Source organism: Anastrepha ludens, chromosome 4 (genome assembly GCF_028408465.1).
Source record: "Anastrepha ludens isolate Willacy chromosome 4, idAnaLude1.1, whole genome shotgun sequence".
NCBI lineage: Eukaryota > Metazoa > Arthropoda > Insecta > Diptera > Tephritidae > Anastrepha > Anastrepha ludens.
The window spans coordinates 20,003,100-20,031,079 of record NC_071500.1 but is presented as its reverse complement, the minus strand read 5'-3'; the positions used below and the strand labels follow the sequence as shown (position 1 = coordinate 20,031,079).

Here is a 27,980-nt window from a genome sequence, read left to right as displayed (position 1 = left end):
TATTAAGAAAAAAAATTTTTAAATATTTGCACATTGGTTGTGCATATCGCCTTACTGTACCTTCAAATTTTGCAGCCAAAATTTTCGTTTGAGTTTGCCAGCTTGCTGCTCAAATTGCGAAGCACCCTGCTGTAAGGCATCAGCTCGATCATCCAATTCCGAAAGTTTTTGATCTCTCTCAAGCACCTTCTCCACGTTTGTTCGCATAATGTCGACGACCTGGAGAAAGTGAAATTTTTAAAGAGAGTACAAATTTGCATTGATTGATGCGTGTAAAACGGCGCTTTTGTGCTACTTGGGGAGAGCGAGAATGGTATCGGGTCAGTCCATAAGTTCGTGCGTTTTTTAAAGGTGGTTTTAAAATTAATAAAAAAGATGTTGAAAGAATTTATTAATCAATAATATATTTTCCTTCACTAATTACAATGTCTTCTCAACGTTTAGGCACATTTTTAATTCCCTGCTCAAAAAATTTTTTGTCTTTGGAGCAAAAATACCTTCGATATCCCTTTTTATAGCTTCTTTTGAGGAGTAGTTCTTATTACTCATATGGGATTGAAGTCCATGGAAAAGATGATAATCACAGGGTGCAATATCCGGAGAGTATGTTGGATGCGGCATTAACTCCCATCCGAGCTCGTTCAGCTTGCCTAATGTTTGCCTTGCGGTATGAGGTCTTGCGTTGTCGTGGTGAAACAAAACTTTGCGTATATTCACTAAAGACGGTCGATGTTTGTTAAGGGCCTCATTCAGGTTTGATAGTTGATGGGAATAATAATCAGCAGTTATCGTCTGGTTTGGTTCCAGAAGTTCATAATAAACAATACCGGCCATATCGCACCAAATAGACAAGATAATCTTCTTGGGGCGAATGCCATCTCTAGCGGTCGGTTCTGGTGTTTCATCTTTATCTAACCATTGGCGTTTGCCAACAGGATTTTTCATCACCAGTAACGATACGGTTCAAAAAGCTTTAATTTTCAAGCCGTTGTAGCAGCTGAGAACACACTCTCACTCTCTGCTGAAGGTTGGCGACGGAAAGTCTATGCGGAACCCATTTTTCCAGCTTCGACACCTTTCCCAACTGAACCAGGTGCCTGTGAACTGTTCCATGCGATGAATTAAACCTCTATCGACTATCATATCGACTGTCAAATTTGGCTCAGCTTCCACGAGTTCGAGCAAGGCGTCGGAGTTAAAGACTTCAGGACGTCCAGCGCGCGGGGCATCCTTCATGTTGCAGTTACCATTTCGCAATTTTGAAAACCACTTTTGAGCAGTTCTTACACTCACGGTATCCTCTCCGTGAACAGTGTTTATTTCTGCAGCAGCATGTTGTTGCATTTTTACCACTTTTATAAAAAAAAATACAAAATATGCCTCTTATACGCGTTCGAAAATTTCATTTTATTTTTATTTCTTACCAACACGTGCTTCTATCCGCGATTAAAATCACTTGTTGAATGCACAATATATCAATGAAAATATAAAGAGTTCCGTTATATTCCGCGAATAATTTTTTGTATGCAAAAATCGTTCTAAAGTGAAATTATGGGTAAAATACGCACGAACTTATGGACTGAACTGATACTTCAACCTTTTCATGTATGATTATATGATTGGAAAAACATTTAAAAATATGCATTGTTGACAACAAAATATTAATAAAATAAAACACTTGCAAAACCTAAAAAATATTTGCAAAACCTACTTAACTTCTCGGTGGATGGAGGTGAATGGAGATTAATTCAAATTAGGAGGCCCACTCATTAAAAAGATACTCAATTAACACAACTGCCATGGGTACTTAGTGTCATCAGCGTGTGAGGAGGGCTTAGTGGACAATACTTCTCCTTCTTCTTAATTGGCGCGATAACCGATTACGCGATTATGGTCGTTTCTTACTTTCTCGTCGGCGCCAGTTGGACATACCAAGGGAAGCCAAGTCCTTCTCCACCTGATCTTTCCAACGCAGAGCAATACTAGCTAGCCAAGATCAATAGATGGTTGTATATCCAAGGAGACATTTTCAACACTTTCGAAGCAGATGCAAAATTAGACTTAAACAACTCGGCAAAGAGATTAGCGGAATCAGCAGGAGTATTTGCAGCTTTGCCGCCGATATTTAAGTTCCAGAACTAGAGGCACATGCTGCATATCTGTATTTATAAGAGACTTTAGACTTCAAATCGAAAAATCTATTGTAAAATGCGACGAAGTTTGTTGGGAAAACAGTTAACTTGCACGATTTCAATAAATAAGAAACCATCAACTAAGTATATTTCACTAAGACCATTGGTTGATTTCGATAAAGTGCTCGACCAGTGCGTATTAGAAAGGCTAAAGTTTCCCAGCACACAAAGATTGCCATCGCCTACTTTATTCAAAGCCAAAGAAACAATATTGTCGACATGGGTTGTGTAGAGAGTGTGGCTACTGTTGGGCGAAATATACGAAGAAAACAAACAAAAATAGACTGAGAGATATCACGGATGTGTACATAAAGTTGGTTGAACAGCGCATCTTTATTTTCAAGTGCAACCTTAGAAACGTGATGCTTATATTTCACAGCGATTCAATATCCCGCCACCTCCAGTTAAATTGGCATTTCTATCCTTACGAAACGCGTTGTAGATGTTGGAGTTAAAGTAATCCTCGCTGAAAAAGTTTACATTGAACCACGTCTTGGAAACAACAACAAAATTTTCGAGTAAGATTCGCTGTCTGCGAGTATGGTTACACCTCATAAAAGTGGTGTAACTTACCACAATAGATTTTGTGTTTTAATTTTGCACTGCGTTTTGATGGGAAGCAATGGTTTGAAAAGTATTATGGGAACTCCGCTCTATCAGAAACAGCATTAAAACGATGGTTTGTTGACTTCAAACGTGGTCGTAGAGGCACCGATGATGCACAACGTGGTAGTCGTCTGGACGTCCAAATGAGGCGGTAACGCAAGAAAACAACAAAAAAAATCCACAAAGTCGTTTTGAATTATCGCAAAGTGAAGTTACGTGAGTTAGCTGACTTCATTAAGGTATCATAAGAACGAGTTGGCTTTATATTTCATGAGCATTTCCCAATGGAAAAGCTCTGTTCAAAGTGGGTGCGGCGTTTGCTCACTGTTGACCAAAAACAAGAACATGTTGATGATTCTGAGCAGTGTTTGGCCATGGATAAAACATGGATCCCTCATTTCACTCCGGAATCAAAACGATTATCGTCTCATTCGACATCAACTGGTGAACCTCGTCCAAACCGCCGGAAACCACAACAATCGGCTGGGAAATTTATGGCCTCAGTATTTGGAGATGTGCGTGGTGAAATATTCATCGACTATCTTGAGAAGGAAAATACCATCAACAGTGAACCGTTATTGAGGAGTTTGAAGGCCAAAATGGCAAAGCAACGTCCGCATTTGGCAAAGAAAACAATTTTGTTTCAGCAAGGCAACGCACCGTGTCGTATGTCAATCAAAGCAATGGCAAAACTACATGAATTGAACCTCGAATTGCTCCCGCATTCACCGTCGATTTGCCAAATTTGACTCCCAGCGACTACTGGCTGTTCGCAGACCTAAAAAAACATCCTCGCTGGTAAAAAACTTCGCTCGAATGAAGAGCGAAACTAAGGCCTATTCTGAAGCAAAAGGCAAAATTCCTTCTAAATAATTCTAAGTATTAGAGCGGCGCTGGATGATTGCGTTGTTCTTGATGGAAACTATGTTGATAAATAAAGCTAATTTTGAACAAAAAAAAAGACAAAAACACCGGACTTTTCAGCTTATGTGCAAGTTTTCTGACTCTCTCAACTGGCATACAACCCCAAACCATGGCAGAACCTCTATCGTGCTTGTTTGTGGATTTAAGGTTTTTGATTCACAGCCCTTCATTTGGCTTGCGCCATACCATACCATACCACGACCATCCGATCTCAAAACTTTATACTTGCATTTGTCACTCAAGATTGCGGTTTTCTAAAATTAAAAACTTTTTTCATCGGTGTTGGCGAGTAAAAGTAACTTTTCTTCATTTACTCTGCTTATACAACCGTCTTTTTCCGTGCTACGCGACCGTGGATGTTGTTGTTCTTCTGAGTACTCTGCGCACTGTCTAATCGGATACTTGGATATGAGGTGTTCCCTTCAGTTTGTCGGTTGTGTTTGTCGCTGATATGTGAAGGTTTTTGAGACTTTTTTTTGCTAACATCTAGCGTTCCTCACTGAGTGTCAGCAGCTTAGGTCGACTATCACGTCTTATATTTTTTGAATTGCTGCGTTCTGTACACCCTTTTTTACGTTTCTTGACGATATCGACTAAACATATAACAAAGGCATATCGCAGATTTTCCTTCATTGTGATGACATAAAATATTTTTAGCTCAATTAAATCTTTACCCCTGGGATTTTCACTATGCACAGTACCATAACTAATAATAATTCTAGCGAAATACTTCTGTGAGCCACTGTATGTGCTTAGTAAACTTTGTTAAACTTCCATTGTGAAATTTTTTCTTACGCATCAAACCAAAAGCAAGAAATTATAAATTTTTTCCATTTACTCACCTCATCTACTTGTGCCTGTGTCTGCTGTAACCTTTTTTGTGCTGCAATCTGCTGAGGATTACGTGGTCCACCAACAATTTCGCCATCACCACCCTCACCAGGGGCACCACCCTCGGCTGGTGGTGCATCGGCAGCTGGTGCTGGTTCCGCCCTATAAATTTTTATTTAAAAAACGAATTATGAGTGACTAGTTTTTAGTTGCTTAGTGCATTCGAAAGCGGAGTGCAGTTTAAAATAAAAAGTTTCTTGACCAAAACTAATTCTGCACTAAATAAAATGTTATAACTTATACGATCAACGGTACATAAATTGTTTTTTTTTTTGCAATTTCTCGTAAATCTTTTAAACTAAGAAAATAATGAAATAAAATTATAATTATAATTACATATTTGTATGTGGTGCTTGCAATATGTACATTCAAATATGTGGCAACCTCTTAGTCACCAATTTACAACTACGTACATTGTTGTTGTTTACAAAGTTTTCTTTAGCAATACCCAAACTACTGAACTAAAACACTGCTCATTTACTTAAGTTTCACTTACTCTTCCTTCTTTTTGTCTTTCTTGCCCATTATCGTAGCGAGGTTTTAAAGGAAATCGATAAGCTTAAAAACAAAAATATTTTTATAGTAAAAATTGTGAGTCAACACTATTGTGATGATGAGTTAATAAGTCGTTTTTTCATAAATCACAGTCACACGTAATGCAATATGTACACAGAGTAACATAAAAAGAGTATTCAACTACGAGAATACCTTCTTTGCTTCTAACGCCACATCTGCAATGCTCATCGTTTATGTCATGCCTATGTCATCAGAGGCGATGTGAATGTCTATGATAAATAGATATTTCCATGAAAATTGCCGAAGAAAGTTTTGAAGTAGGCCTCACTTTTTATGTACAGGATGGATCATCGGATGATTTCTTTTGAAATCGCATGATCTTTTGATATGAACAGTTATTTTGCGTTAAAAAAGTTGATGGAGTTAGGGTAGGTTAAATGGCTGTCCTTGATACCATATAGGGAAAAGGGAAAGAAGAAGGGACCTTGGGATTAGGGGATGATGATCATACACTTACGACGACACCGACGGTAGCTAATTTAGGTGCGTAATTAGCCGCATCAAACTACTGATGAACTTCCCCAGATGTATTATATTTAAACCCGCTATAACCGCAGGTGTAGCGAAAAAGGAGAGCCAGACGAGAGCAGAGCAGCTGAGAAGAATGTGCTGAGAGGCAATCCCGGACAATGTCCGTCAAGGATACCCACCAAATTCGAGAGCTGCGGCTTTGTTAGCCTTAGAAGTTCTCTCGAGCGCCCCCGATCTAGCCGTGGCCAGAAGGATCTCGCGACTTAGCAGGTTTGCGCACTAGTCCAGCGCTCGCTGAGTTGATGAGAGGCCCATCCTTCCAGTAGCAGACCACAGGTTCACAAGGGAACTCCGATCCTCTTCCTTTTTTTGCGACAAAACCGTCTCCAAAGTTGCCTGTCTAGCCAGCTCATCAGCCCAGCAGTTTCCATCTATGCCGCTGTTCCGGGAACCCAAATGAGCCTGATATCGAAGTATATGGATGCAATCGAGAGAGAAGCCAGACATTCCCCGACCAATCTGAAACTCTCAAATAATTACCGCTTGGCAGTCAGAGTAAATATTTACATCCTTAACGGTAATTACCGAAGTAAGCAACCAATCCATTGCTTCCCTAATTGCGGCCACCACCGCTTGGAAAACTCTACAGTGGCCCGGAAGCCTAAATTTGAGCTTGATGGAGGGCTCCTCAAAGATTACTCCCCGGAGCCTGAGTTTGAGCTTAGTGGGGAGCTCCTCACAGAATACTCCCCCACCAACTTTGAGCCATCCGTGAACATGTTTGCTATGCCTTTCCGCCAAATGTTACACCCCGCCCAGTCACTTCTTGATGGAATATGAGTGGAAAAAGTTCCGCTCGGACCTAGCGTGGGTGTACAATGATCCAGCACCATGAGGATGAACTCAAAATTTTTATGAATGCCAGAGTGTCCGTAGCTTAAGTCTACCTTGTGGCCAGAACAACTTAATCTGATTGCGGCGCGCGCAGCGGTGGTTTTTCCTGTAATATCCACAGGTGCCACACTCAGCATAACGTTAAGCGCTGGAGTAGGAGTGGTACGGAGCGCCCCACTGATTTCAATAAGGACAGACCATTGTACCCTCTCCAGCGTCTTAACTGATACCATTCTTTCAATCGAGTTCCACCAGACAAGAATTCCGCACAGCAAGATCGTGTTATAAAGCCAAAAGGTGATTTTATTCGAGAGGCCCCATCTTTTGCCGATAGCGCCTCTGCAACCATGCAAGGCAACTGTTTAGGTTCCACGTTAGACCTCTGGATAAGTTCCATGCAGTACACCCAGCCATGCACTACGCCCAGAAAAACTGTAGATATTTTATATTTGCTCGTAAATAAGACGAGCTCCGTCTTCAGAGGGTTTATTGAGAGGCTGCAATTTGCGGTTCATTTCACAACTAGATTCAGATAATCTTGCATTAATTCCATCAGAGTATCTAAAAACTTCCCTCTTACAATAAGTGTCACGTCATCCGCGTAAGAAATCACCTTTTAGCCTCTCCAGCTCCTCCAGCAAGGCGTTAAGTACCCCAATCCAGAGTAGTTGCGAGAGAACACCGCCTTGCGGAGTGCCTCTGTTCACTTGCCGGCGGAGAGAGGTGCCGCTCGTTGCAGGAACTCAGTAGCAAAACTCGGTGATGCGGAGTGGATCGCTTTATCTTTGATCAACGTCTCAAAATATTGAAAACTTGCTTTCACTTAAAAAATGTTTCAATTGGAAAACCTATTGGCTTTTAAACTCTCCATAGAGAGCAGCAATTTGATGCCGATTTCCGGGCAAAGACTTCATTGAATTTTCTTTCCAAAATGCTGCAGCCTTAATGAGCATTTCCTATCATGACATCATTTTAAAGGTTTCACGGCTATGAATATTTCTATATCGAGGAAGGGTTTTCCTGAAGAGACTGCGACATAATGGCGTTCTTTTCTCTAGCTTTTTTCTTTCGTTTGAAATGTTATTTCCTCCATCTCACAATTATTCATATTTTAAAACACGACCAAGTAGGAGATAAACTATTTTTAATTCCGCTGATATGCATCGGAAGTAATGTACGAATATGGGGCCATCGAGGTAAATACGGAAAATATTTAACAAAGCATTCAGAGGTGGCTTAAAGCCCAAAACTGCTGACAATAGGGCACAGTTTTAGTGTATTATAATAATAGGGGCTTGTGCAGCGAAGAGTCTAGACCAATGAACAGTGAACAAGGTGGCATGCCTCCTTAATCTCCAACAGCATCTCTTGATGATTATCGTAAGGGAAAACAGTTGTGAGACCCTAGATAGAAAACAAAAATTTTTTCTTGCATTAAATTTGCCGAATTTTTATGTCTTTAAAGTAAAGGGTGATCAATGTAAAGGTATCAGATTTTAAATTAAAATAAAACAACGAAAATTCAAATATATTGGGCAATCTGTACTTTTTGTGTAGAACCATTCGTGGCATTTATTTTTTAAAGATAATCCCTTTCAAATGTTGACCGCAACTGCACCGTAATCCGGCCATTCGGACTTCGGTCGGTATCTACAGAATAATGCTGCCTTCCAATACGTCAATCGAAGCTGGTTTATCCACAAAGCATTTAAATTTTTCATAGCCCTACAAATAAAAGTCCAAACGAGTGATATCACAGGACCTTGGTGACCAATCCACTGGTTCGAGACGAGAAATGAAGACGCAGTAAATCCCTAGTTTCACGGGCTGTATGGCAGTTAGCGCCGTCTTGTTGGAACCAAATGTTGTGGATTCAATTTCGGACATTTTCAATGGATGTAATGGCTGTTCTTGAATGGCTTTTCAGCTCAAATACTGCAATTTTTCTTACTGAAGTAGCCAATAAGCCAAAAATGGGTCTCATCGCTGAACACCATAAGTTGGCCTAAGCGCGCGTTGAATAGTTTTCACAGAGGGTCGATTTTCGTAATAAAATTGTACGATTTATATTCCTTGTTGAGGCGAAAGTCTTTCCATGATGAAATGCCAATGAATACTGAAAAAAATTATGTACTTAATTTGACAGTAGTCACTCGTAATCCGTCAAAGAAGTCCTATTGGAAAAAGTACCATCACTCTGATCACCCTTTACTATAGGATATGCGAAGAGGATTAGTTCTGGTAATTTTGTAACTCCTTTGTTTGTACTTTTGTAAAGTGAACCAAGTGAAAATGTTGCATAGCGACGAATTTTGCTTTACTTCTAAAAACCAACGGAATATCAAAAGATGCAACATTTCGTAATATTGTCTAGCAGCGCGGCACCACCATACTAAGTAAGCACAGCGCGCTCGAAAAATGGATAGATGGTAGATCCTCTTAGTCGGGAGGCAAATGCCTATGCGGCTTAATCATCAGACTTAGCTCTGTCTGATTATCACTTGTTTTCATTTGCCTTCATGCACTCGTACGACATCCCTTTCTTTCTTGGGAAAATGTGCAAAAATGGCTTGATGTTTGCTGCAGCCAAAAGTCACACAAGCAAATTTCTTAGCAAGGCATTCTCTTCAAATTGACTTTTAATAAAATATTATCTAATAATTGTAAGCCAAAGTTCCGGTTGCACGGGTGGCATATGAAGTGTGAAAATTTTCAATTATCCAGCAACATTCAGCTACCCTAATATTTTAATGAATCATGCAATTTTTTTACGCATTGATGAAAACCGAAATTAATCAATACCGCAAAGTGCACACTTTACATCCTCGTACATACATATGTAAGTAGGAAACTAAGCCAACGTGTACCAAATTATAATATTAATATCAGCAAAATATATAATACACAAGCACATATGCTTTGTTAGATGTTTTTCCTCCTCTCGGCTGCGCGTCTTGCTGCTGCTCTACATATACAGGGTCCGGCACTCGAAGTGCAACCCATTAAAAAGGCCATACAGTTTGGACAATTATTTTTATTCTATTCAAAGTAAAAAATGTGTGAAAATAATACAAAATTAAGAATAAATTTACTTTTGCTTGATATGCCCATCTTTTGCTTTGAGACGGTCCAGAAACGATTCGCAAGCTGCCCGAATGTGACTTGCAGGTATTTTGGCCCACTCGCGGGCAATGGCTATTTTCAGCGCCTCGAGACTGGTGAATGTTTTAGTACTGACCTTGCTCTCCAAAATGGCCCTAAGAGAATAATCCATCGTATTCACGTCTGGTGAATTTGAGAGCGATTGTATGAACGCTATGAAGTTCGGAACGCCGTTTTTTAGCAATTCTTGGTTCACTCGAGCTTTGTGAGACATAGCAGAGTCCTGCTGAAACGTCCATGGTCTGGAACCGAAATGTTTGTTTGTCCACGGCTTCAAAGCAACCTTTACAATACATTCCCGATAATATTTCGCATTTACCTTGACGTCAGGCTCGATGAAAACGATTGGAGAGCGTCTAACTGCGGTTACAGCGGCCCAAATTATTACCTGTGGTGGGTGCTGCCTCCAGTTGGCCAATCGATGACTGAAATTCTCGTATGAACGGTCGGCCAAGGAAACCCTTTCGTTTTGGGAGTTTACGAATTGCTCAATTTGAAAAATTTTCTCGTCAAAAATCACATTGTTCGGAAATTGATCGCTTTCGGTAAAGCGAAACAACTCCTACCCTCTCTCAAATCTGATTTGTTGCTGCTTTGGTGTGAGATCATACGCCTTTTGGATCTAGTAAGGCTTGTCTGTGAGCTCATTTTTCAGTATGCAGTGGGTGCGACGGTCAGATATTTCCAGTTCCTTCGCCATTTGATTGGCGCTTCGTCAGGGATTTCGCTCAAGTCGCTTCTTCACTTTTTGAACCATTTCACGTGACGTTGCAGTCTTTTGATGACCGCCTCCATGACGTTTCGCGATGCTACCAGTATCATTGTAATGCGTAATGGTGCGATAAACAAAAACTTCCTTTACTTTAAGGTGCTCGAGCTCACGAACAATCGCTGATTGTGATACTGATTTTCTTTTTTCGCGTTTGTTCTCGGCAAAATGCTTCCGCCCGCTTGTAAACAATAATCTGGACTGTCATTTAGCCAACTAACAGACAAGTGATGTCCGTGCATCAGGAGCGCGTGCGGTCTGAAATGGTTACACTTCGAGTGCCGAACCCTGTAGAAATCCCTACAGTTTTATGCTGCCTCCGAGTGCCGGATAGTTTTTATGACAATGCTTTTCATAGCAGAAGGGCACCCGGAAGTTCGTTACTGCCTGCCGAGTGCCAATTGCTATTAGAAAAAAAAGTATTTGTCATTTGATGCTGCATGCCGAGAACGGACATCATACTCCCTGTTAACCACAAGATAATCACGCTTAAAGCCACTCGGCTACAGCGGCTGCCCACTACACCTACGATACTCCATTATAATAACTGTGCATGTACACTTAATAGTAAAAAGCCATGTTGCCTTCTTTTCACTCCTCACCGCTATACCTTTTGGTGTAGTGAAATATTGTCAACCATAACGTCGTCGCTCTTCATTGTAAGTAATTAAACACAGTAATTTGGGTTCACCAATTGATTTCCGGTTATTACAGCCCTGTAGGAAAATCCATTAGTACGAAATTGGTGCGCTTCTACTTCAATTTAGAATTTATAAACTTATTCCTTGTAAAATACTGGCGTTAATTGTCTCACGCTGTTTCGATAATCGACGCATAATTAAGAAGGCTCGATTATTCGGTTATAATTGTTTTAATACCAATTAACTGCATCAGTACAAGACGTCAACTTTGGAGGCCACACTCTTAATGAGCTGGAAATACACTTTAGCGGCTTTACTTACACCATCAAAATATCAAACTTGGTGTAAAAAATTGGCGTAATTGCATTTGTATTAAACCAGAAATATATTTCGTAGGTTCAATATTTTCCCTACAGGCAATACAAATGTATGTGTGCATGTATAGAATTTTTCTATGTGCAACAAAGTTGAAGTTTAGCGCTAATAGTTTTTCGAACCAGTCTGGAAGCGATGAATATTCACCAGTCTAAATTGGGGGGCCGGTGGTTTTCAAAAAATAGATTTTTTTGTTTGATATTTCGAAAGTATAGGCTTTTAAGAATATATTGTCAAATTTTTGGAAGAATATTTGCAGTATTTTCTATTCTACAGCCGTTATAGCAGGCAGAGTCAGATTCGTCACGCGACCACTCTCAAAACTTTAAACTAAATTATCTCAAAACTACTATTTTCGGCCTGGTGTTGCCAAAAAAAACAAACTATTCAACCGTATCGTCTGAACTTTTAATATGTTTTTCACAACATCAATGGCTACACCGCTCGTACAAGAATCATATTATTATTTCAATTATTTCGTATTTTTTCTTAAAAAACTGAAAAAACCCCGATTTTTAGAGTGTCAAATTCAAAACCGCGCAATTTTTTATTCTAGTAGCGGGGCATAGCGACAGTCATACTGATTAATAAGTTTTTTGATTTTTGGGTTTCAGATAAATAGAAGAGCCAAATTGGGCAACACCGTCCAGGTCTAATTTTCGGGAGGGTCAACTTCAGCGCCAATTTTTATATTATTAAAATTAACATTTTTTTTTTCATTTTTGTATGTAAAATAAGTTAAATAAAAGCCTACAAAATTTAAATATCGTTTTTAATTTTTTTTATTGTAAAAAAATTCTTGAAAATACCCTAAATTTTCGAGCTCTAGACCACCGGGACCCCTTAAGTCGCTGGCCGAATGCAAGTTGGCTTTGCTTGCCTGTACTCGATTTGCTTGGCTTGAATGGTCTTGAAAACTTGTATGGTCAAATGGGTACTGTGAATACTGTCATAACAATCAGATGATTCGTAAAAGGGAAAAGGAAACAGAGTTGCTAGCCATTTTTAATAATAAATAATACATTTTTGAATCATGATGCTCACTGGAAGCTGTGAAAACTTATTGCGAATTTTTCATTTAATAGTAAAAATCTACAAGATAAGACACCAACCAAGGCAACGTGGAAAGTTTTTGGGCAATTTCAGCTCTGTGCAAGCTTGCACGAGACGAGAAACAATTCAAGAATGATAAAAACATTTATGCACTTTTCAATGGCATTTATTAAATTTTCTTCAAACATTTTGGAAGAGCAAATTTAAATAAACAGTCTCTGTAATCTGCCTTAAATTCACAAATAAAGCTAAACCAAATCAAAATAAATAAGCGACAATCCCTTTCAATTCCTAATGCCAAAAGCGCTGTCAAATAGATCCAAGGCGCATTCATTAAAGGTGGTGGCACTAGACCAACAACATTGTTCTGTTTATTTGATTGTCAAAGCAAAGTATTGAGAAACTAGAAAACAAATAATGAATTCGCCTTATTTTATTCTCAGCTGACAGCAACATGGACACAGCGAAATAAAAAAACATCTCAGCTGATTTACCAATACCACCTTTAATAGATTCGCCTTGAATAGAACATTGAGTTATTTGAAACTTCGCTGTACTTCAAACGCATGAAACAAAGCTGCCACTTGTTCTCATTTCATAATTTTATTTTAATATTAGGCCTCTTCATGAAGCAAATAGTTTGTAACAAATAGTTTTTGGTGTTCATGTACCCTAAAAGTCCAACACTACACAAAGTAGGGGAAAGTGAGAGAGCAGAATAACATTTCATTTTGAGGGGAAGCTACAAGTTTTTACTGGGTAAATTTTTACTTGTAAGAATTTGCAAGTGAGAAAACCAGCTGATCGCAAAGTAAAAACCAACACGAATTAAAATTTGCGAATTGAGTCAAAATTCTAAATTTAAATTGGTGATTAAAATGGGGAATTTAAGTAAGTGTATTTTAGATAAAATTTATTTGAAGTTATATATTAAATAGGAATCGGTCAATGATTTAGTGGCATATATTCCTCAACCACAGGCTCCAGTCATCATTGCCGCAGTTTCCGCTGCAATTCGAAAACATTGATGGTATCTTTTGTGCTTTATGCTTGTACTTCTTGGTTATTAATCAATTTGTATACACTTGCATACAGGCATAGAAGGCAGCACGGAAAATGTAAAGAAAGCTGTGATTGCCACAAAAATACAACTGCTAATGGAATGTTCTTCAGCTGACAGCGATGATGAAATGGAACAAATTATTGTGGACAAAATGAATCATGTGATGCCGAAGCTCGTTATTTTGCATTTTATTTGCTTTATTTTTTTTTTTAATTTAATACGAGGTAGCTCAACTGAAAACATTTTTATTTTTTGTGATACTTCCTGCCAACAATTTAATCAGCTGTTTGTAAAACTTGCAAATTGTTGCTTGTTTTGTCTTCATGTACTTTTTGACATTTTTCTCTTTGAAAGAGAATTCTCGGAAATTAAGTGACTGGCAAATTACTGCATAATTTTTACATAAACAGATCTATTGTTCTATTCATTTTTGGCAGCTTTATTCAAAAATAAAAACCTACACTTTTTATCACAATAATAGCAGCGCGGCATATTGGAAAGTTTTGACTATTTGCTCATGTTTATTTTTTTTTATAAAACTATAATTCAAACTGCACTAACGATAATAATTGAAAAAATTTTCATCAGTATTTTATAATTATTTTGTAGTTAGAATTTCTAAAAAAATGTTCGGCATGCAGTTTTTGTGGGCCATTAAATTGGGTGAAATATTGTGCCAATGTTTCCTCCCTGGAATCACAGGAATTAATAATAATAATAATATAATTGTACAATACCAATTTAAAGTGGCTCAAAATTCGCATTGATTTTTGAATTTTTTTTTTTTTTTTGTTGACGGTTTTATGTTTTCGATATAACGAATGCTGGATATTCCTTATACGGAGGAAAAGCACAGTATCGCCAGCGGTTTTTGTGGCAGTTCAAATTGCACCAAAATACATTGGCCATAAAACTGCATACTCAAAATTTTTCTAGAGATTCTGATTAAAAAGTTTAAATATGTATTGAAAGTTTTTTGAGTTTTTTTTTTAATTTTGTGCAAAGTTGGAACTTTTATATTATATGGTTTTTCATTGTAGTATAAACTAAACTTTTATAAAAAAAAAATAAAAAAATTGAATAAAATAAAATAAAAAATAACTAATTAGTCAAAGCTTTGCCATATGCGGTGCTGCTACTATTGCAAAACACAGGTGCTTATGCATGCGTACATTTTTTTTGTTTTTTCAATAAAGAACTTTTAGCCCTTACGATCCGAACGGGACCTATGTATGTGTCCCGGTATATGTTCGAGCATAAAATACTAATCGGGACATATAAGTCAAATTCAAAAACACTGACGGGACATATACATATGTCCCAGCAACTTCCAACCCCCCTTTTTACCCGATTCAAATCCTGATGTGATGGAATGCTTTTATTTTCCCTATTGTAACGATTGAAAACGTAAAACAAGTTCCCTTTACCTCAGCAGCTTTTCGGATCGAAAGGGTTAACTCAGCGAGCGATGCAGCAAGCAATAGGTAAGAACCGTACAATGTAGCTCCACAATTGCTTGTACAGAAAAGAAAAGATAAATGCGAACTGGCAGAGATTCCTCAATCACTAGAAGGTCGACAGTTCGGCACCAGTGGATTTCACAGCGGAGTGTTAATATATGTAAGTATTTCTGTGGTTGAGTGGGTGTCGCTATACCACAAAGGCAGTTTTCTCGTCAACCATGTCGTTGTTGTTTTTGTACCACCACTAATGTAATCACTACCTTTTTTCTTTTTTTTATAAAGTTTTGCGTTTTTGCGACAAAATACGCACAAACACTATTAATGCCATTAAAAAATAATAATATCACCCAAAAAAACAAATAAACAAAACAAAAGCAAAAAAACGCATTAAAAAAAAATTTTGAATAAATTGTAAAATCAATAATATCAGTCAATCAACACTCACATGTTCCTTGCTTTCTTTTGATACTTTGCGCTGCGACTACGGGACTAAAAGCACTGAGCACTAGAGAAATTGAATATTAGTTGCTGTCGCTGTCGCTGTCCCTGTCGCTGCCGCTGCCGCTGTTGTTGCTGTTGCTGCTGCTGCTGCTACTTTCGACTGTTGTGCTAGGTGAGTGGGCGATAGGGTGCGGCAAGGTGGTGTAGATAGACGACGATACTTTGCGCTGATCTACGGTAAAACGGCGAGCGACGTTCGCTAGCACTGACGACGGTACTACTCGCAAAAAAGAGAAAAAAAAACTCAACAACGTTGTTGGTTGTTAAAGTGGTGACAGTGTGGCTGGCCACTGATGTTCCTTACTCACCACTCACAAACACAATAGAAGAGGATATTGATGGTAGGTGACTTGCTCTATTGTTGTTTGTTTTTTTTTTTTGTTTTTGATTGTGTGTCGTACGTGTTGGGGTGAGTTTTGATTTAGGGTTGTTTTCGAAGTTAGCAAGCTTTGTGCAATCGTACTTCGAAAAATAGAGATTACGCGTATTTTCGGCTGTTCCTGCCTTTTATTGGATGACTCGCAGAATTTCGTATGTGTGTCCTCCGTTGTTTTTACGTTATTTTTTTTTTCTTTTGGATATTGCTGGTTATTCAGCCCAATTTATGATTGTATACGACGTGCGAAGTTTGACACTGCATAGTTGGCATTTTTGTTTGTTTTTAGTTGGGGAAATGGAAAATAGCAAAATTGAATTTTCGTTAATTCGTATGTATGTATGCATGCAACATTTTACATTATACATATACAATTCATACAAAATTACTACTTATTGTAACAAAAAGTGTATGTTTACGAATAAAGCACATTTAACTAAGATTATTAATTGAGAAATATTTTTGAAAAATTTTAACTGTTAATTCAAGTTGATTATTAAATATTATTTTTCTACACTATTCATATGCGCAAATTCCCACAGCAATTGCCAGCAATGAAAAATCAATGAAAGTTTTTACATCATTATATTAGTGACACTTGGATCATCGCTTCAATATTTTCCTCGCTAGCTAAGAAAAAACCTAGTTTCGCTGAAAACTTTTTGACCACACAATTCTGCTTATAATTTTTACTCTTCGAATTCTTCGTTTATAATTTTATATGTATGATATATATTTTACACTATTTGAATGGCAAAAATTAATTTTCTTGATCTTTTGCATGCGTAGCGCACATTTTCACTTACGGTAAATTTTTATCCAACTGCGAAAAATTTTTCATTGCTCGGTTCCAGCTCCACGTCGCTCGTGTGATGAATTTTCGAAAGCACGCAACTACGAACTGTGTTGGAATTTTTGGTCTTTGCCTGACTTGGTTTGTACTTATATGGGTGAAAATGAGACAGTTAATTGTGCTGCATGATTCGAAATGCATTTGTTTCCTTTTTGAAGACTTCCGTTTTGCGCAAGCCCAGTTCAACAGATTTGAGACTTTCGGAGACTTGAAGTACAACACCGCATAACACCGCTTATGTGTTTGTTGCCAATGGTCATGAATGAAATTGCGCTTTGTAGGTAAGAATAAATAGGATGTGATTTTAAGGTGTATCATCTGACAAATCTATTTTTAGCTAAATGCAAGTTATTAAAAGTACCCGAAGTAAATGAATACGTGCACACTGTGGGACAATGGCTCAGGTTACATTTTATATGCAAATATATAATATTTATTATTCACTAATACCCAAAGCATGGACTTAAATTGCTATCCTTAAGTGTTTAGGTAATCAATATTAACGATAAAATGTGAAATACTTTATTTATAAATATTAATAATTTTGGTCGCCATAGCCGAATTCGGAATTCAGAGAGAATATAGGTTCGAAACTCGGTGAAAGACCAAAAAGAAGAAAACGTTTTCCCCAATAGCGGTCGTCCCTCGGCAGGCAATGGAAAACCCCCGAGTGTATTTCTACCATGAAAAAGCTCCTCGTAAAAAATATCTGCCGTTCTTGCCACAAATTGGAGGAGGAGCTAGGCCAACCACCCAAAAAGGATGTACGCGCCAATTATATATATAGGTATATATAATAATTAAGGCCCCTATTAGCATGTTCATGAAAAATTCCACGAAGTTCGGAATAAAAATTTTACTTTGGTTCAATAACACCGCATGTAAAAATGTTTTCGATGGAGCAGTCTTCCATTAAAAGGAGTTAGCGTGGAGTTTTGCCGCTTGGACCGCAGCTATTTTGATTTCATGTCGGCTTATAAAGTCGACTAACTCATCTATCTTGCTCTTGATTCTGTTAGATTAGATTACATTAGATTTGTGGGGAATTGGACAAGTCCAAGCACTCAGTCAGGAGACCATTGTACTACACCCGGATAGATTTCAGAAGAAAGAATTGAGATAAAAAGTTGGTAGTAAGACGGATAAATTAGTTTGACATCACTCTTCCACTTGGATACATTGATGAATCTTAGGAGATCCGGAAGAGGATACATTGATGAATCTTAGGAGATCCTAAGTCTGATTCCGTTGCAGTTTAGTTGGAGAAGTTTGAAGCTCATCGGCAGTATAGTCTTAACGCAGGATGTAAGGGACGCGTGTGGTTATCTACGTTGGTCCTGCTGCACGTTCCGCAGTTGTTGTTGCAGTCTGATGGTGACGGGCGACCGCGCCACAGGGGGCAACTTAGTCGCGTGTCCATTCACGAGTGGTGCGCAGGCTAGAGCACCTCCGAAAGTGGCACCAGCGATTGCCAGAATTGCACTTGACAGCCGTCAGATTTGGAGAAGCCCTGATCTGACGCATGGAACAGACTGTGCGGGGGAGCAAGAGAGGGAGTTGTGTTGCACCATTAAGGTTTGGTTTGTGGCGGCAGTTGCCTTGCTGGCACATTTGACGTTGAAGCCGTTAAAGCAATAGCTGCCTGATGAAGAGAAGTATTTGGAACGAACTTGCTGCAAGAGATTGCTCCTGTGCCGATCGAATGGGGGGGTGAGGAACGGTACACTAAACAAGGCTAGTTTACTGGAGCGACAGACCTTGGTCGGGAAAAATCTGAGTCAGCCCCGTAACGGACAGTTAGTTAACGCCCTCTGTTATAACGGAATGCGTTGTCGATGGAGTTATCCTGTCGCCACCTGGACACCCTGGGAGCTTGTATGATCCAGGACTGGGGTGGGAGTTGAGTGGTATCTACGTTACTTAGATAGTTAAAATCCCTGAAGTAGCCGTCCTAGTTACAGAATAACGGCTGCAAGGTCCATCAGAGCGAGAGTAGAGTAGAGGTACGTACATCAGCGTGGAAAGAAGTACTCCCCAGGAAGACCAGCCCCTGTCTTTCAGCAGAAGACGAGAAACCAGCAGCTTAACCCGGAAGAGGCCGAAGACAGAAAGGTAATAGAGCGTCTCCTGCCTCTCAATATGACCGAGGCTGCGACAGGGCATTCCTGCCGTTTCGACACCGCGGATTAAGAGTGGATAACATTCCAGCTACTCGGCTGCTTTCAAGGACATTCATTTGGTGTTGCTGTCCAAAATCATCCCGCGGAGGCAATTAGGCCGAAAGATTTCACTGCACTCCAATAGGTTATAGTGGACTAAGTTTTTATAGCCTGGGTATACCTTCTTTCTTGCTGCGTGGTGTACTTTAGGCCAGCTCTTCTACCTGTAGACTGCAGGGACGAGAATATCGTGGATTGGCTTGGAGGGTTCAAAGGCCCTCAGCTAGACACTAAGAAGAGGGGATAATAATGCACAGCCAGACCACAATTTGATGGTATTCCTTCTAAGAGGCCCGAATATGTCTACGGACAATGCAATCGGACTTTTTAAAGCACGAAACATTAGCTTTAACAATATAACCTGGCGTGTTCGACTCTGAGCTTAGACTTAAACTGAAATAAACGAGGGATCCTATGAGATTGCGCTTCCGTTGAATTACCAGTTCGATTTTATCACTATGAAGCCAAAAGCTATGCATGCAACAATCCAGTAGCCCAAACCGTATCAGTGCCAAACATCCCTGCCACGGTAGCAGTCTCTCTGGATGTGAAATCAAAGCATGTGACCGGAACGGTATACTTCGCAGCAGCTAAAAGAGAGACTTGATCCCAGTAGACTTTAGTGCAATAGGAGGAGCGAGAGAGAATTGCGACTCTCGGATATCGACGAATGATACATCACTTGACAGTGGTCCAGATCACATCGCGCTATGACCTCACGCTTGTGGGCCTACTGAAGCTGGGTGAGGGCCCTCAGGAACAGAAATAATAAGGCGTCACCGGCTGAAGAGATCCAGAGCGTGTATAGTGTTAAATAGCTATACTAATTAATTTTGCGTAAAAAGTTTTTGCTCCCAAATTTAGTAGTGATGTGACTTTCAGTGGTCGCAAAACGAATTAGAAGGTTTGATCCAAGCTCTACCTATCAAATTACACCATTATCCAGTATGTAATGTAGGTAACTCAAGAAAATCGTAGAAAGAGTACAGACTGGAATATAGCTCTGTAAGGTATAAATATAGCCGGTGCAAGTAGTCCTAGAGCTACTGCCTATGTGGAATTAGAAGAATGGATAAACATATCCAGTGATACCACTGCAAAGAAGCGAACTGATTCTACTACATCTTGTTCGGATAACGGATTTGTCCGAGATTCCCTCCGGTGTGGAAGAGAGCTCAGGTAGTTTTTATACCATTAGTTTGATACCGAAGTTAAGTAAAAGCGACTTCTCACTAGCTAAGTTTTTCGTAGTTTATATTCAGAAATTCAATGGAGGGAGCGCGGGGAATTGTAAGGAGAAAAAAAACTGGTGAAGGCGAGTATCCATCGATATCATTTTCACTATCAAATAACAGCAAGAGACTAAGCTCAAAGAACAAACAAAGATAAGAAGATGTATTATACATGGCTAGTAGTCGAGTAATTCCTGTAACGTAGAACCGTCTGCTATGGGAATGTGGCGTGTATGGCGGCCTATGCTATTTTTGGCATCAGACCATCTACTCATTATCTTCTCGATTGAGAGACCTGACGACTTTATTTCCGCGAATCACCGGCCTATGCTAACTTTAACGAAGCTAATTGGGCTGACCTCGCGAAATAAACGTGACTACCTACTTCAGGGGGATCCCGGAGATCCCCGTGCAAGGGACACTGGTCATCCGACATAAGCGGAACAACTGGGAGGGACACATGAAGATCTACAACTTCACCACTGGTGTGTGTAAGCACTGGTACACCATAAGAATCTTATTGAATCCAAAAAAGCACAACTACAAGATGGCAATCACCTTTAGTGATAGCAATTCATCGGACTCGAAGGAATGTGGGAGCTACTTTACATTCTCCGGCCGATAGGTCCGAGCATCGTGCCACCAGATGGCAGCACAAACTGCCAAACAATAGTGCACCACGTAATTGGTAGTCGAATATCTCGCAAGGGTATTCAACTTGTCCATGAAAGGGAGATTCCATCATTGAAACCTTTAAAACTCGCCTGATAACTCTCCTTTCTTCAGTAGTGACGACTTTTGAGGCCCTCTAGAGTGGGAGTACTACACGAAACATCTGAATCTAGCTACACATCAGTATGGATTCCGCAGAGTGCACAGTACCACCACAGCACTCACCGGGACTGAAGAGGTGGTCTCCGAACTATTTCAGTGGTCGGCATTCCTCAGTCATCTTTTGAGAACAAAACGCAAAACGGAGTAGGATAAAGCAAAGTGTACCTCAGGGTGGTGCCTTTCCACCAATGGTTTCCAACTTTTACATCTCGAAGCTCCCCCAATCACCAGAGGGAGTCTCACTGACAATTGTTTGACAATGACGCCGGGCAATGACATCGATGGCTTGTGTTTTAAAGTGAAGGTTTATATCTCCAACTTTCTCTCACCAAATCCACGGTGACCCTTTTTGTCACCTGGGCGAAAGAGGTGAAAATCCAGCGTTCCCATGACAGTGGGTTCTACGTTACCGAAACGACCCGGATTTATATCCGGCCAAAGACTGTCACTCCAGCAGCATTCCCCGTCCATGTATGGGGAATGTTTATGCTGCTACAACAACAACAAGGTCGAAATCCAGCTAAGGGTGAAAGTCGACGACTCACCAATAGCGACAATTAACAACCCCAAAACTGTGGGCGTCATCTTTGATAATTAGCTCTCATCGCACACAATCGCAATTACAACTAAGGTCTAACAGCACAACAAGGTCATCAAATCGCTTGCCAGCGGCACTTGGTACCAAATATAAAGAAATTTTGCTGGCAACATTTAAAGAAATTTTATAAAAAATCGTATCAAAAGGTGTAAAAAATTACTTAGAAATTCTGATATTTCTCAATAAAAAGAATTATTGTATCCCGGAAATATATTAAAAAAATTTGTTATTGTAAATTTTCCAGGTCAAAAATATTATTTTACATTTTTTCTATTATTTTTAATGTTACCAAGAAAATTCTAATTTGGCATTGCAACCAAGCCAATATGCTCAAGCAAACAGACCGAAAACGCACACCATCTCACACTTGACTATCTGTCAGACTGACACTAAGGGTGACCGTCAAAAATTGGGACAAAGAAGAGTGTTTTTACTTGTATTTTTGTAGCATGTGTCACAGTTACTTACACTTTAGCTCACAATAATGTGATTCAAAAAACATCTACTCTATGGCTATTGTGATCGGACCATCGTACAAGAAGCAAGTTCTGTAAACGCAAATGTAAATACGAGCAAATTGTTAGCCGCATTTATTTTGATATGACTTCATTGGGAAATGAGGAAAATCCAGCGGAGCTGAGTGAAATTGTCGAAGAAAAGCGCCCGAAATTTGGAAATCGGTTTTTGACCAATGACAATGACGTATTTAAGCACAACGCTTGGTAATTATGTTAAGTTAACATATAATATTGCGCTCAAATGGCGCCTGTTCTCAAGTTGGGAACATACGCGCTATCGGCGAAAACCAGCCACTGGTGGTAGATTCTTAAATGATCCACGTGATGTATTTCAATTTAATGCTTGGTATAATTTCCTAAATATCATTGGCTTAAACATATTATTCGTTTTTTCTTATATATCTTTAGGGATAATGTTGAATGGGATGAGGAGCAGGAGCAAGAGGCACTTGCGGCGGTGAATAAAAATTCTACAGAGAAAATGAAAGCGGAGGATAAGCAAAAGTTTCAAAATGATGCCGATAAGTTTTGGGACTCGTTTTACGGTGTGCACCAAAACCGCTTCTTCAAGGATCGACATTGGCTATTTACAGAATTTGCTGAACTTGCTGCGCTTCCTGAGACTGGGGTGCAAAAACAACGTACCATATTCGAATTGGGCTGTGGAGTTGGAAACACTATTTTGCCAATATTAAAATATAGTCAAGAACCGAATTTAAAAGTGTATGGCTGTGATTTTTCTGCACGCGCTATTGAAATATTGCGTACGAGCAAAGAATATGATGCCAAGCGTTGCGAGGTATTTGTTATGGACGCCACGCTCGAAGAGTGGCAAGTACCTTTTGCTGAAAATTCATTGGATATTATTGTGCTAATTTTTGTACTCTCAGCGATTGAGCCGGCAAAAATGAAAAGCATAGCTGCGAATTGTTTTCGTTACTTGCGGCCAGGTGGCTTGTTGCTTTTCCGGGACTATGGTCGCTATGATATGGCACAGTTACGTTTCAAGAGCGGCAAATGTTTGGAAGATAACTTTTATGTGCGTGGTGATGGCACAATGGTGTACTTCTTTACACAAGAAGAGGTTAGGGATCTCTTTTGTAACGTGGGTTTTGTAGAGGAGCAGAGTATAGTGGATCGGCGATTACAAGTAAATCGAGGACGAATGCTGAAAATGTACAGGGTGTGGATACAAACCAAACTTCGCAAGCCAGTGAATGAAGCGCCAAAGGACTAGAATTCGATCCAAGTTTTGAAAGTTGAGCTTAATCTGTGCACTGTGAAAAATGTGTAAATAATAAGAAATAAAAGGATGTAATTTTTTTTAAATAACGTCGTAATGTGATTACCATTTGGAATTAGCGAATAGACACATAATTCATAGCAAGTTTTGTTTGCAAGTCTATATGCCTGAAATTTCTTCTTTTTTTAAATTATTATTTAAGGGGGGAAGTCCATGTAGAAGCCTCAAAATCGGTCATTTTTTAAACATATTTTTAAAGGTGATAAAATAATTATATTAATTAGAAACTTTAACACAACTTTATTTAACCTTTTAAGAGTACAAAAAAATTTTTTTTTTTCAAAATGGCGGCTCAGCATCATTTCTTGTCGGCTGCCTACGGCGCGAGGTCCCAAACTGCTCCATTTATCACTCTTAATCTATCGATCTGAAACAAAAAAATAAAAGTGATTTCTTTTTATGAAATATTAACGGAAAGGATGAATTAAAATTAAAAAAAAATTTTAAATTAATTGTAAAATGAACTTTTGAAAAAAAGTCAGAATTTAGGGCTATTTTGTTGACATTTTGAACCCCCAAAAAGTAATTTATCAACTCGAAATGTCTAAAGTTTTTGGTTCATCCTTCCGGTAGTAACATACAAAAAGGCCTCACCAAATTTCAAACAAATCGGTCGATAACTTTTTGAGTTATAACACGAGCAGTTTTTAAAAATACAGTTTCGAGATAATCGCGTTTAAAGTTTGAGGTACATCAGCGCGCAGACCGCTCTCTACCTAGTTAGTGGGTATTTCACAGTATATTCTTAAGACACTATACTTTCGAAATATTGAAAAATAAAAAAATCGATTTTTTGAGACTTCTACATGAGGCTCCCCCCTTAAGGCAGATGAATGAAATTATTATTAAACGAGCAAACAAAGCGCCAGCCGTATTCCCCCCGTCACTATTTGAGTTTATATAGTTGGACCTAACGGTATATTCGGACATGAAACTTTATTTGTCTGTACCGTTACTACGTTAGCTCCCTATGTTGTTGTTGTAGCAGCATAAACATTCCCCATACATGTGTATATGGGGAATGTTGCTGAAGTGACAGTCCTTGGCCGGGTCGTTCCGGTAACGTAGAACTGACTGTCGTGGAATATCTCCCTAGCTTTATTTCTAGTGTCATATTTTGAATTGAGTTAAATAATTTTTAATGCAAATCGTTGGTTTGATATACTTATATTTTTGTGCATTTCGTTTTCTTTTATTAATGGAAATTTCTTTTGATTTTTCAAGTGTTTGTATCTTGTATGAGCTAGGCTTGGAAATTAATTAATTTCGGCGAACATTTTCTGTTGTCATATTTTTTAATTAGGCTATCTTTAAGCATGACTTGGAGTTTAAATTCATTTTAACATGACGAATATTCTTAATTCATTTCAGTTTCTTCACATACATATATTGGTTTTAATTCTCTTTTCTTCTTATCCGATAGGTCTATGCGTCATTCTTAACGAGGAGCCATTTTGCGGCTGAACCGAAATTTTCAATGTTAACAATTCACACGATTTTTCATATTGTTGGAATGTAGGTGTATATAACGTAAAGTCATAGAAAATTCAATCAGGTGGAGAAAGTTCTGCGATGCCGGTCCTTGGCTGCATATTCATATCGTCCCCTTAGTATAACAATAGTCTATGTGCTCATAGGCTATTATTTTTTTATTGAATTTTTGGATTCTTCATCGTCAATTTTATATGTGGTCAAAATTTTGTCAAATTCTAGTTCCACAAAGTGGGTCAAAACGTCAGTCAAAAATAATAAATATTTACAGACATAACGAGATTTGAGTGAGAGCTACTTTCGACAAAAAGTTTGAAATTCATTTTCTCAAAACATCAAAAAATGTATAGGCTATTTTAATACTAAGGGGACGATATATCCAAGTTGTTCAGATATAGAGGTTATGTGCCTTTAACCGAGTTGCTACACAAAGTTCTTTAAACAAAACTTGAAATAAGTAATTAACGCAGTTATTTGTAATTATTTAATTGTTAATGCTAAATAACTAAGATAATTAAATTAATCAGTAAATAATGATAATTATTATTTTTTCCTTGTTCACTCCTCTCTGGAGCATAGGGCCTCAACAAGACTCCTCCATCGAATACGGTTCTGAACTAGTGTTTTTGTACCGTCCCATGAGAAGTCTGCATCTGCTAGTTCGCGCAGTATCGACCTTTTCCAAGTGTTATTTGGTCGCCCCCGACCTCTGCTCCTTTGCGGGTTCCAGTCCAGTGCCATTCGCGTGATGCTATCTGGTGGTTTTTCAGATAATTAAATTAAGTTAATTTAATCATTAAATTAATTAATTACCATTAATTAAATTTATTTTATTATTAACAATTAAATATAATTAATTTGATTTAATTTTCATTATTGATGCAATCAGTTTTCAATACTTGCCAATAAACTGAGATATTATTATAATATAATAAAAAAATATCGGAACATTTATAATTATTGTTGTCAAATACTAATTCGTATCTATTTTGTGAACCGAATACACACCCCAAATGCAACCCTACAAAACTTTGTTGACTTGGCAGCACTGTGCCCGTCAGTGTTCACGAAAACCTGCTGGCAAAATTCGAGTTAGTTTTCGAGTGAATTTCCAGGTAAACGAGGCATAAATTGCGGCAAGTCGTATGTAACGCCGCTTTAGTGTTGTTGTTTCTATATGATTGAGGAAAATTTCCATGGATAAAATTATTGGATGCGAAAAATTTAGTGTTAAATTAATAATATTTGCTAAAATCTGTGAGTGTTAATTTGTGATCCGCAAGGGCGGTGGCTGTGAGCAAACGAAAATTCAATAAAAACATTTTATGTGCGAACCAATTGATGAAAAAATGTGGTAGAAGACGGTGAATCACACGCATTTATCCAAATGCACACCTGCGAACGGTGGTGTGAAGTAAGAAGACAGTAGGAAACAACGAACAAAAGATAATACAACAAAAAGCAGAAAATCAACGAAAAGCGAATTGTTGACTGCAATTCGATTCTAATGTGCAAATTTTTTCAGCACGCGTCTGCTCAATTTAATTTGTTTATTGGAATATTGGATATTTTCGAATTGCCACAACATACATATCTCGACTGTGGCAAATATATGTGACAATTGGGCTAGTGCCATTAATTAAGAATTTAGCTTCGGCCATTGAGATTTTGTTGGGCATCTTAAGTTTTTGCTCAAGGTCCACATGAGTGCAAAAATTGGATCGTGCACTATTTTTCCAAAATAATGAATTATTTGGTTGATAGCTAGAAAAATCATGTGAAAACAAAAATATATGAAACGTATTCAAATACAAAATGAGCGTGAGAGTTTTCAAATAATGAAAAATCTAAATCAATATTCTATTTAATTTTCGTTTGTGTTTTTCTTTTGATGGAAACTTGTGTGAAATAAATTTCGCGAAAATTGCCAAATTTGTAGTGAAATGTGCAAGCCCATTGGAGAGGCAGAAAACCCAGAAAATATAATCAAACTTATAAAGTAGTAGACAAATAGAGAGTGCATCTGAAGCAAATAAACGCAAACAAAGTAGGTCCTTAAAATAATTCAGCATTAAAATGCCAACGATTTCTATGCAAATATTCGCAAAAACACGCCTCATTGAGAACATATAATTGTGTAAATTCGCAGCAACAAAGATTCAGAATCATGCTACGCCACATATGTAATTGGCTTGTTTAGAAAAATACTCAAGTGTATTTGCATTGTGCCATTAAAATAAAGTTTTCTGTTACGTCCCATTTTTACGTCTGCTCCGTTTTGTGCACTATATTTATCGCGGTTTTCGTTTTCCCAGCTTCTGTGTATTTCTCGAGATTCGTAATTTATAAGTGCAAGAAAAGGCGCTGCGGCCAGTGACAATAACAACAAACGAAGTTACAACTGCACAAATATAAATAAAAACTCGTGTAGCAGCGCAGTATAAGTTGTTGTTCGCGTAGTGGACGTAGTCGCGAATGCAGTAGAAACCAGCAACTTCATCATCGCAATCAGTTAGCGTTATTACCGTCATATGTACATACATACATCCATGCATACATTTGAAAGCGTGTGAAGCAATTCTTGAATTGGAGTTCAGTTTCGGCTATATTACCAGTTTGCTTTACGTATTTTCTTTCCGGTCTTACTTGCCTGCAGCTCGGCGTCGCGTTCTACCTGCGCGTACTTGATTCTCGCGTTGCTTGATTCTCGCACTCACTAACAATTTATTTTTAATTTTTCTTTTGTTTACTGAAACTAAAGTTTCTCACTATTTTTCGTTTCACTTTAGAAGCCTGTGTGAATTGGAAATATCTTTTCAACCCGCTTGCAATTCGTGTCGGCGGTTGTGTTCCACCCCACCAACAAGTGTGAATAAGAATTTTTTTTATAGTGTGTACAAAATCAAAATTATTCCTTCAAATCGCCTAAGACGAAGGTATTTTTCTGAACAGCGCAAAAATAAAGCACTGAACTT

The 27,980-nt window shown here is 38.5% G+C and overlaps 2 protein-coding genes across 7 annotated transcripts in view; one reads left to right on the top strand and one right to left on the bottom strand.

Moving 5' to 3' along the window:
* LOC128860238 (neuronal synaptobrevin) overlaps nt 1–16,852 on the bottom strand; it is a 39,571-nt gene extending 22,719 nt beyond the window's left edge. For 2 of the 6 annotated variants that reach the window (XR_008454230.1, XM_054097623.1), the window contains exons 1-6: nt 16,764–16,852; nt 15,890–16,215; nt 15,526–15,798; nt 5,110–5,171; nt 4,565–4,715; nt 61–219 (exon numbers count right to left, since the gene is read on the bottom strand). Coding sequence is in view for 5 of the 6 variants with exons in the window: in XM_054097623.1 (XP_053953598.1) it covers nt 61–219; nt 4,565–4,715; nt 5,110–5,138 (339 nt within the window). In the remaining variant the exon portion in view is untranslated. Of the gene's footprint in view, nt 1–60; nt 220–4,564; nt 4,716–5,109; nt 5,172–15,525; nt 15,799–15,889; nt 16,216–16,536; nt 16,663–16,698 lie in introns of those variants that run through there. The other 4 variants (XM_054097625.1, XM_054097624.1, XM_054097626.1 and 1 more) reach the window with 4 other exon arrangements.
* Nucleotides 16,853–22,220: 5,368 nt separating this feature from the next.
* Nucleotides 22,221–23,543, top strand: LOC128859962 (tRNA N(3)-methylcytidine methyltransferase Mettl2). Its single transcript, XM_054097142.1, has 2 exons — nt 22,221–22,415; nt 22,620–23,543. Exons 1-2 carry the CDS (start codon nt 22,294–22,296, stop codon nt 23,446–23,448), a joined length of 951 nt encoding a protein of 316 aa, XP_053953117.1. The 5' UTR covers nt 22,221–22,293; the 3' UTR covers nt 23,449–23,543.
* Nucleotides 23,544–27,980: the final 4,437 nt, after the last annotated feature.

What these genes read in the sequence shown, in the direction of transcription:
- LOC128859962 (XM_054097142.1), top strand. Translation starts at nt 22,294, where the DNA reads ATGACTTCATTGGGAAATGAGGAAAATCCAGCGGAGCTGAGTGAAATT. An exon ending in GTATTTAAGCACAACGCTTG is followed by an intron (nt 22,416 to 22,619) that starts GTAATTATGTTA and finishes ATATATCTTTAG; the next exon opens with GGATAATGTTGAATGGGATG.